The following is a 10,983-nucleotide window of genomic DNA, read 5'->3' as shown; positions in this document are numbered from 1 at the left end:
GGTTAATATATGTAGTTGACGCAAACTAAACACCTTTAAGAAGAACGGCGCTCTGGTGGTCAAATACGCCACGGACAAGGCGGTAATGGAGTTTTAAGGAGTAAAGTCATTTGTCTTTGAATTGGACTGAAGGTGGAAAAAGGAAAAAACTGCCATTACCGAATTAGAAATCAAAATTTATTTAAATATGAAGAACACATTTTATGAGGCCCATTCTAAAGTGACATACATTTAAAAATTTTTTAGTTTTTATAAAGACCAAAAATGAGACAAATTGTTCATGTTGATTTTCTGTCAAATAATGGACATTTATATTTGTTTTAGAGACCCTGGACTTTTCAGTCCATTTATAAATAATAGACTTATAATAGCTAATATTAAAATAAAAAAAAATCGTTTACAACTACAAAACTTAAATACTAATTTGGATTTTGGTATGATAAATTTCTAAAGTTGATGTTTTCAAAAATGTTTTGCTCACATTATATTCCATAATTAGGTTTCTTGTATTTTTATTTCTCTGGTAGTTTAGTTAAATTTGTTGTTATATTGAATGGGATGATGGTGGTGGGGAGATGGATGGATATAAGGCCTAAAAATGTTGTGGTATTTGGTTTTTATTACAAATATAGTTTGTTCTTTTTTCTTGGATTGAATTTTAGAGTTTGTTTTGGATTCTATTTTTATATAAATATAAATAGTGTTTTTTAAGCTACAAATTACATTTAGATCGATTTCTTTTCCTAATGCATTATACAAAGTTTAAAAATAAATTTATTACACACTTTTTTGTTAGATTTAATAATAATTATAATTAAATAATAATAGTTATAGTTGTAATTGTTGTTTTTTGTTTTAATTATAATAGTTAAGAATTGGTATCGGGGGTTTTTTGTTTGTTTCTATATATATTTACATATACAAATATAAATTTAGTTAGGTATGTAGGTATATAAATATATATCTATTTAACAACCAAAGACTGTTTTAAATGACGCAGTAAACCGGCGCCAATGTCCTGAACATCAGGCCATTGACGTATCACACAAATTATAATGAATATCGATAAGAATGTTGTCAGTACACGGACTCTGAAAAATGACAGAAGAGAAAGAAAGGGGTATTAGTTAAGGGGATAAAGAATATTGACTCATAAAAATTTATTCAGCTAAGAAATTATTTATAATATTCCCATAAAGAAATTTGTATTTAGCCAGCCGGAAAGCAGGGAATGTTTTATTCAGCCGGTTTCCATAGTAAATTTTCGATTCAGCCCTATCTGATTAAGGTTTTTCACAGGAAATATTCGATTCATGCCGGGTGAATAGGTTTTACTACAGAAAATCTGCAATTAAGCCCGGCTGAATAGGTTTCCAATAGGAAATCTTCTATTCAGCACTGCTGAATACAGTTTCCATTAAGAAGTCTGCATTTCATCCCAACTTAATAAGGTTTCCAATTGCAATACAGTTCAACCCGCCTGAGTAAGTTTTCTATAGGAAATCTACAATTCAGCTGGTCTTAATAAATTTTCCGATAGGAAATTTACAATTCTTTGTGGATTCCAATAGGTAATAGCAATTCTGTATAGCTCAATAAGGTTTCCTATAGGAAATCTTCAATTTAGCCCGGCTGAATAAGGTTTCCTATAGGAAATCTTCAATTTAGCCCGGCTGAATAAGGTTTCCGATAAGAAATCTGCAATTCAGCCCGTCTGAATAAGATTTCGAATAAAAAAATCCGATTTCGTATGGTTGAATAAGATTTCCTATAGAAAATCTTCGATTCAGCCCGGCTGTATAAGGTTTCCTATAGAAAATCTTTGATTCAGCTCGGCTGAATAAGGTTTCCCATAGGAAATCTTCGATTCAGCCCTGCTGAATAAGGTTTCCTATAGGAAATCTTCGATTCAGTCCGTCTGAATTAAGTTTCTAATAGGAAATCTTCAAATCAGCCCTGCTGAATAGGGTTTCCTATAGGAAATCTTCGATTCAACTCAGCTGAATTAATTTTCCAATAGGAAATCTTTAGTTCAGCCCGGCTGAATTATGTTTCCAATAGTAAAACTTCAATTCATCCCGGCTGAATTAAGTTTCCAATAGGAAATCTCCAATTCAGTCCAATTAAATTAGGTTTCCAAGAGTAAAAATTAAATTCTGTCTAACTGAATTAGGTTTTCGTTAGTAAAGCTATAAGTTTCCACTAGGAAATAAAGTTTACTATATGAAATCTACAACTCAGGCGGGCTGAATTAAGTTTCCCCAAGAAATCTTCAATTCATCCCGGCTGAATTAAGTTTCCAATAGGAAATCTCCAATTCAGCACGATTAAATTAGGTTCCCAATAGGAAATCTTCAATTCAGCACAGCTGAATAAATTTTCCAATAGGAAATCTTTAATTCAGCTCGGCTGAATTAGGTTCCAATATAAACTCTTCACTTTAGCCCGATTAAATTAGGTTTCCGAGAGTAAAACTACAAGTATGTCTAACTGAAATAGGTTTCCGTTAGTAAAGCTTCAATTCAACCAGGCTGAATTAGCTTTCTATTGTGAAAATGTCAATTTAGGTTTGCTGAATTAGATTTCTAATAAGAAAACTTTATTCTGATCCGACTGAATTATGTTTCTGATAGAAAATCTTCTATACAGCACATTATAATAAGGTTTTTGAATAGAAAATTTTTCATTCAGCATAGCTGAATTTAGTTTACATTAAGAAATCTTTAATACAACCCAGCTGAATTTAGTTTTCTAAAGGGAACACTTTAATTCAGCCTTACTGCATTTGGTTTCCCTTAAGAAATATTCGATTCAGCCCTTCTGACTAAGTCTTTTTTAGGAAATTTTTAATTCCTCCTAGCTGAATGGCATGTTTTTTTTTTACATATCCAATTCGGCTTTTCTCTTACCTTGTCTTCAAAAACGGCATTATAATACCGGCCGCTGTGGCAACCAGCAGCAGTACAACTTGCAGTATGGTCAGTACAACATTAATTAATTTCACAACTAAAGCACGGGCATTCGAATTATCGATACCTTCAACAGTTACGTATTGTTGTTGGGATAAATGTTCCATTTTGGAAATCTAAAAAAGCGAAACAAAAACAAATATACTTTCCATTTAACAAATTTAAAAATCTGATAAACCTACTCTAGTTTGACAATTTTCTAAAACTTCATTAACATCCTGCAGACGTTCATCGCTTTGATATTGAACCTTCTCCTCCATATCGGCAATGGTTTGTTTTAGATTCTCAATTTCGTTCTAGAAGAGAGAAAGGAAAAGAAAAAGGAAATTATTAGCAATGAAGGGACTTGCAGGAAAAGGCTATAATCGTACCTGATGTAATTCCGTCAGATCATTAATTTGTTCCTCCAGACTTTCAGCACGATATCGTTCACCTTCCAGTGTTGCAGTTAAGTTATTAAATTCCTTTTGAGCATTCTAGAAAAATAAAATACATTATAAATTTTAAAATATGGGAGGAAAATAGACTACCCACCTCTAAACGTTCAACACGTTCGGTTAGTTTTTCTATTTCAGCCTTACGTTCGGCCAATTCGGTTAAAAGAGATTTTAATACAATGTGATATTGGCTGGCACCCGATTGACTTTTTCCAGAGCTGTAAATTTAAAACTACATTAGAAAATGTATAATTTATAAATATCACCTAAGGAAACCTACCCCGCTGGTATGCTCTCACTGGTGACGCTGCTACATTCACTGCCATTTTCACTATTAAATTTACCGCTACCAGCACCACCGGCATTAAGCATACCGCCACCACCACCAGATCCCGTGGATGCATTTGGTATGGCAGTGTTGGGCGTTGAACTACCAAACATTTCTTGATTCGCAGGCATATTTAGGTTATTCAATTCAGATTCTAGAAGGCGAACAAAATAGGAGTCTTAATCACTATATCCATTGGAAGTAATTTATCGATCTTACCTGACATTTGATTTATATTATCAGCACTGCCAAATTTATTTTTAATCAAATGTGCAAATTCCCGGGGTTTGGACATAACAGACCCTGAAAATCCAGTGATACCATCACGGATGTTGCCACCAACATGTCTGGAACAAATGAAATGTAAAATTTATTTATTAATAAGAAAAAATATATTTGAGGGAAATAAACAAAAAATCGGTCTAGCCTAATTGAAGATGTCATATAGGAAATCTAATTCAGCTGGGCCAAAATGAAGATTTCCTATAGGAAACCTAATTCAGCTGAGCTAAATTTAAGATTTTCTATAGGAAACCTAATTCAGCTGGTCTAAATTGAAGATATCCTATAGGAAATCTAATTCAGCTGTGCTAAATTGAAGATATCCTATAAGAAACCTAATTCAGCCGAGCTAAATTGAAGTTTTCATACAGGGAATTAAATTCAGCTCGGTTTAATTGAAGTATTCATACAGGGAATTAAATTCAGCTGGGCTAAATTGAAGATTTCCTATAGGAAACCTAATTCAGCTGGGCGAAATTGAAGATTTCCTATAGGAAACCTAATTCAGCTGGGCTAAATTGAAGATTTCCTATAGGAAACCTAATTCAGCTGGGCTAAATTGAAGATTTCCTATAGGAAACCTAATTCAGCTGGGCTAAATTGAAGATTTCCTATAGGAAACCTAATTCAGCTGGGCTAAATTGAAGATTTCCCACAGGAAACCTAATTCAGCTGGGCTAAATTGAAGATTTCCTAAAAGAAACCTAATTCAACTGGTCAGAATTGAAAATTCCCCAAAGGAAATCCAATTCAGCCGGGCAGACTTGAAGATTTCCTTAGGAAAACCCTATTCAGCTGGGCTGAATTACATATTTCGCAGAGGAAACTGATTTGTATACATACCTTAAACCTTGGCCCACGTCCCTTAAGACTTCACGCGGTTGTCTATGCTGTGACTTGGTTTGATATTGTTGATTCTGTAGATCTTTCACTCGTTTCGTATAGTTGTCCAGTTTCTTTTGCAGTTGAGATATTGAATGTGCGCTTTTTTGGTTCTTTTTCTCAAAAACGGCCTGAAAAACAAAATAAATTATTAATAATACATTTCAGCAAATGTTTCCAAAATAAATACAGATTTTCTATGAAAGTCTTTAAATCACTCAGCTGAATTAGTTTTTTATTAAGAAATCACCAGTTTAACTTTGCCGAAGTTTTTCTATGGAAAAAAAATCTTCAATTAAGCCCAGCTGAATTAGGTTTTCTATAGAATATCTTTAATTCAGTCCAGGTGAATTAGGTTTTCTATAGAAAATCTTAAATTCAGCATAGCTGAATAAGGGTTTCCATAGAAAATCTTCAATTCAGCCTAGCTGAATTAGGTTTTCGATAGGAAATCTTCAATTCAGCCCAGCCGTATTAGGGTTTCGATAGGAAACCTTCAATTCAGCCCAGCTGAATTAGGGTTTCGATGGGAAACCTTCAATACAGCCAAGCTGAATTAGGGTTACGATAGGAAACCTTCAATTCAGCCCAGCTGAATTAGGGTTTCGATAGGAAATCTTCAATTCAGCCCAGCTGAATTAGGGTTTCGATAGCTGAATTAGGTTTTCTAAAGCTGAATTAGGTTTTCTCTTCAATTCAGCCCAGCTGAATTTGGTTTTCTAAAATCTTCAAAGCCCAGCTGAATTTGGTTTTCTATAGAAAATCTTCAATTCAGCCCAGCTGAATTTGGTTTTCTATAGAAAATCTTCAATTCAGCCCAGCTGAATTAGGTTTTCTATGGCTGAATTCGGTATTCTATAGAAAATCTTCAATTCAGCCCAGCTGAATTAGAAAATCTTCAATTCAGTCTGCCTGAATTTAGTTTCCATTAAGAAATCTTCAATTTAGACCTGCTGAATTTGGTTTCCAATAGCAAATTAGCAATTCAGCCCAGCTTAATTGGTAATTTCTTCGAGAAAATGTGCTTTTCATCAAGTTCCACCTACCTTTATTCGTATTAATTGCTGTTTATCAGCACTGGCGGCTAATTTCAGATATTCATTTACATTATCTGCAAAACAAACGAAATTTTAAGAATTTTTTTTAAATTGGAAATAAGTTTCTTGAATATTACCATCCCGTGATGTCTGTTCTTTACGTATCGACTCCTTTGTACATTGAATTTTTGTATTTAGACGATCTAATGCCTGCAGACTGGAGGTTCTTTCATGACGTCGGTGATGTTTTTTACTACTACTGCCGGTATCAGCACCTTGGCCGGCATCTAAATCATCGGAGGCAAAGGATTGATAGCAAATGTCGTCAAGACCTAAGGGAGAGGGATAAAAGGATTTTTAAAAAATTGAAGCTTGAAAATTATAACTCTCTTCTCATTACCTGACAACCGTGTATCGTCTATAACACCACCTGATGTGGTACTACCCAATGCCACATCCATATCACCACCCACCAAACCAACACCACTCAATGGAATACCACCACCAATGGCACCATAGGCCAACAGGCCACCTTGATCGGAACCATGTGTACGGGCATGCGTACGATTACGTTCCCGACTGCGACGATTTGTGGGCGAATGACTGCGAAATCCACGATAGGGCGTCACACCGACCACCCCAACACCACCACTACCCATGCTACCGGTCATGGTGGTGGCCACACTATTGCTGGCACCACTGGATGATGCTGCTATACCCGCTGCCGCCGCCGCTGAACTGCTGCCAAATGCCAGCGCCGCAGAACTCGTTGAGTCGGCACTCTCACCGCGGTGATGTTCACGCTCTCTGGACACTGTTGTTGTATTCATGCGAAAATTTTTGGGGGGTTTTGTTTTGATTTTAGTTTTTGTTTCTTTTGTTTTTAAATTCTTAAGCTCTCAAAGAAAGGAAATTGTAGCCGTGTTTTTTTTCAGAAATGAAAAATCTATAATTTTGTTGTTGCTTTGCTTTGTATTTGGCTTTCAGCTGTGTTTTCTCTTAGTTTGTTTTGGTTTTTAAGCGAAATGTAAAGCTCTATGGATATTGTTCTCTTGGTTTGTTTTAAGAGAGTATTTTAGTTTATCATCTAAGAGAGTGAGTTTACAATAAAAAAGCACATATAAAAATGTGTGTGTGATATTTCAAACAATACAAAACCAAAGAGAAGTAAAGAGAGAATTACAAAAGCAACACAGCAAGAGAGAGAGAGAAAGAAAGACACAAAAAATGGTTGTAAAAGTTAAAAACAAAGAAAAAACGTTACACAAAGAGTGATATATTTATGAGAGAAAAAAAATTCAATATCTCAAAAAAGAGAGAGAGGGAGACAGAAATTATATTTCAAAACAAAAAAGGAACACATAAATTGAACAAAAATTAAAGAGAGACAGAGAGACAGAGAGAGAGCGGCGTGATGTTTTATTTTGTTTTCAGGTATGTCGAACAAAAATGATGCACAGAGAGTGGGTGAATCAGACAGCTTTATTATCAATGTGAGAGTGGTGAGGGAGAGACGTTGTTGTATGGTGTTGTTCTCTTACTCCTCTTTGCAGTATTCTCTTATTATGTAAGAAGGTGAATGTGCGTGATCAAAAGAAATCTGCTATTAATTTATTACAAATATACAACTTTTTGTTGTTGTTGCTGTTGTTGTGGTGTCCTTGTCTTTATTGTTAAAATTTTTATGAAGCTGTGTGATAAAAAATAAAATAAAACAGAAGGAGAATGATAGAGAGAAACAACAAAAGAAAAAAACACAACACATATAGTTATGAACAATAAATGGAACAACACATGTAATGACTAAAAATAGATAACAAGGCATGCAGATACAGGTAAGGATATAATATACAATGATATAATGACGACACGAAGGTAGGTTTGGTTGAATATCAACAATTAATCCCAGCTAGATTAAAAAAACTTAATGGAAACTTAATTCAGCTAGGTTTAATCGAATATTTCCCAATGGAAACATAATTCAGCCAGGCTGAATTGGAGATTTCCTCATAAAAACTTAATTCATCCGAGCTGAATGGAGATTTCATAATGGAAACCTAATTCAGCCGGGCTGAATTAAAGATTTCTTAATAGAAACCTAATTCAGCCGGGCTGAATTGAAGATTTCATAATGAAACCCTAATTCTGCCGGGCCGAATTGAAGATTTCTTATTGGAAACCTAATTCAGCCGGGCTGAATGGAAGATTTCCTAATGAAAACCTAATTCAGCTGGACTAAATTAAAGATATCCTAATGGAAACCTAATTCAGCCAGGCTGAATTGAAGATGTCCTAATGGAAACCTAATTCAGCTGGGCTGAATTGAAGATTTTCCAATGGAAACCTAATTCAGCGGGGCTGAATGGAGAATTCCTTATGGAAACCTAATTCAGCCGGGCTGAGTTTAAGATTTCATATTGGAATGTGAAATTCAGAAGGGTAAAATGCTATTGGATACTTAATTCAACTGTGCTAAATATAAAATATATTTTTTAGAATCAAATTATCAATTCTGCTCGGCTTATTAGACTTCAAACCACAAATTCAGCCAAGAAGAAAATCTTCAATCAAACTGATATAATGTTTATATACAAAATCTTCAATTTGGCCCAGCTGAATTAGGTTTTTTATAGAAAATCTTCAATTCAGCCCAGTTAAATTAGGTTGTCTATATAAAAACTTCAATTCAGTCCAGCTGAATTAGGTTTTCTATAGAAAATCTTCAATTCAACCCAGCTGAATTAGGTTTTCTATAAAAAATCTTTAATTCAACTAAGCTGAATTAGGTTTTCTATAGAAAATCTTTAATTCAACTAAGCTGAATTAGGTTTTCTATAGAAAATCTTTAATTCAGCCCAGCTGAATTAGGATTTTATAGAAAATTTTCAATTTCGGTCTAGATGAAATTGGTTTTCTATAACAAATCTTCAATTCCGAATAGCTGAATAAGAGTTTCTATGAAAAATCTTCAATTCCGAATAACTAAATTAAGGGTTTAAAAAACTGCAATTCAACCCAGCTGAATTGAGGTTTTAAGTGGAAGCCTTTAATTAAACCCCGCTGAATTAGGTTTTCAATAAAAATTATATAATTCAGCCTAGCTGAATTAGGTTTTCTATAGAAAATCTTCAATTCAGCCCAGCTATAGAAAATCATCAATTCAGCCCAGCTGAATTAGGTTTTCTATAGAAAATCTTCAATTCAGCCCAGGTGAATTAGGTTTTCTATAGAAAATCTTCAATTCAGCCCAGCTGAATTAGGTTTTCTATAGAAAATCTTCAATTCAGCCTAGCTGAATTAGGTTTTCTATAGAAAATCTTCAGTTCAGCCTAGCTGAATTAGGTTTTCTATAGAAAATCTTCAATTCAGCCTAGCTGAATTAGGTTTTCTATAGAAAATCTTCAATTCAGCCTAGCTGAATTAGGTTTTCTATAGAAAATCTTCAATTCAGCCTAGCTGAATTAGGTTTTCTATAGAAAATCTTCAATTCAGCCTAGCTGAATTAGGTTTTCTATAGAAAATCTTCAATTCAGCCTAGCTGAATTAGGTTTTCTATAGAAAATCTTCAATTCAGCCTAGCTGAATTAGGTTTTCTATAGAAAATCTTCAATTCAGCCTAGCTGAATTAGGTTTTCTATAGAAAATCTTCAATTCAGCCCAGCTAAATTAGGTTTTCTGTTGAAAATCTTTAATTCAACCCATTACCGATCACCTCAATTCGGTGTTTTATGGAAAATATTTAATTCAGCCCAGCTGAATTAGAGTTTCTATGGGGATTTTTTATTTCAAGCTAGCTGAATTGGGTTTTCTGGAGGAAAACTTGAGTTTAGACAAGCGTAGTAAGACTTTCTTCAGATTATCTGCAATTCAGCTTAGCTGAATTGGGTTTCCTTTAGGTAAATTGCAATTCAGCTTACCAGAAATGACTAAATATGTAAAACCAGAAATAAAACCATGGTATATAATGATTGATATAAATATAGAATGGGATTGTGTGTCATAATAATGGCTGGATGGTGAGAGAGATGAGGAGAAAACATTTAAAGCTAACCACCAACCAGCTACAAAAGAAATTACAATAAAAAAAATATTTTCTTTTTCTACACAACTTTAGATACAGCTACAAATTCCAACCGTAATAAAAATTAAGAAAAAAAAAATTCTACATTTTTAATTGAGTCTCAGAGCCAATAAAAAATAAAGGAACATCTTGGAGAGAGAGGGAAAGGGAGAGAGAAGTAGTAGAAGCTTGACTTACTTGGCTCGGCACTGCGTGTGGCCGATGGTGATCGACTGGTGCGTAATAGCAGTCCACTTCCGGTTCTCGTTTGAGATAATAATTGTGATGATGATGAGACGTTGTGATGCAGAGGGGCCAATGGTTGCAATGGCAACAATTGATCTTTGGCTAATTGATGACTGCTGCCACCTAGATGTGAACCATCCATTATTTTTATTGTTGTTGCTGTTGTTTTGAGATTTTAACTTAGTGTTGCCAAACGGTTGTGACTACGACGATGTCAAGGAACATTGTTGTGGATAGATCTGTGGCAGGCGCAGTAGTGTGAGGGCGGGAGGGATGACAATAAATGCAACTGAGTTGTTTAGCCTCCTGTTTAGTGGTGGGTCCTCTGGAAACATAGAAAGAGAAAAACAAAATTATTTTATTTGACAAACATTTTTTTCCTCTTCTTTTTCTTTACATCTCGTGTGAAGAAAGGAATCCGCAAATTTACAAAAGATTTCTATTTAAAAAAATGTGTATTTGTATAGTTCCAGTGATCCGCTTTGTACGAGTCTCGAAATGACTTTAATTGAAATATAAATAAATTTAATCAGCATAAATTGTATTGTAAGCGAGGGAAAAATACGACAACAACAACAATAACAAAAAGACAAAGACGAGAAGGAGGGAGGAAGGAGAGAGGGGAGAAATAGAATAAATACGACAAATCGCCACTCGCACAATTTCCAGATTATGATGAGTGTAGTGTTCCGAGTGTGCGGATAACGAGGGTCATAGAGATTATGTTTATTATCATTTTTAT

General features: G+C 34.3%; 1 protein-coding gene across 2 annotated transcripts; it reads right to left on the bottom strand.

Moving 5' to 3' along the window:
* Positions 1 to 949: 949 nt before the first annotated feature.
* LOC133325652 (transmembrane and coiled-coil domains protein 2) lies at positions 950 to 10,384 on the bottom strand. 2 transcript variants are annotated; one of them, XM_061534374.1, is made up of 12 exons: positions 10,194 to 10,384; positions 6,336 to 6,749; positions 6,073 to 6,267; positions 5,945 to 6,009; positions 4,860 to 5,029; positions 3,954 to 4,081; positions 3,687 to 3,888; positions 3,504 to 3,624; positions 3,341 to 3,445; positions 3,152 to 3,265; positions 2,910 to 3,085; positions 950 to 1,091 (listed from the first exon to the last, which is right to left on the bottom strand). In XM_061534374.1, exons 1-12 carry the CDS (start codon positions 10,381 to 10,383, stop codon positions 965 to 967), a joined length of 2,007 nt encoding a protein of 668 aa, XP_061390358.1. In that variant the 5' UTR covers position 10,384; the 3' UTR covers positions 950 to 964. The 2 variants fall into 2 exon arrangements, with proteins under 2 accessions (XP_061390358.1, XP_061390359.1); XM_061534375.1 differs by lacking the exon at positions 6,336 to 6,749.
* Positions 10,385 to 10,983: the final 599 nt, after the last annotated feature.

This window comes from Musca vetustissima, unplaced genomic scaffold, assembly GCF_032173495.1.
Source record: "Musca vetustissima isolate MV318-11 ecotype Yass unplaced genomic scaffold, APGP_CSIRO_Mvet_v1 utg9499, whole genome shotgun sequence".
NCBI lineage: Eukaryota > Metazoa > Arthropoda > Insecta > Diptera > Muscidae > Musca > Musca vetustissima.
The sequence above is the reverse complement of the archived record's forward strand: the minus strand, read 5'-3'. Positions and strand labels throughout refer to the sequence as shown.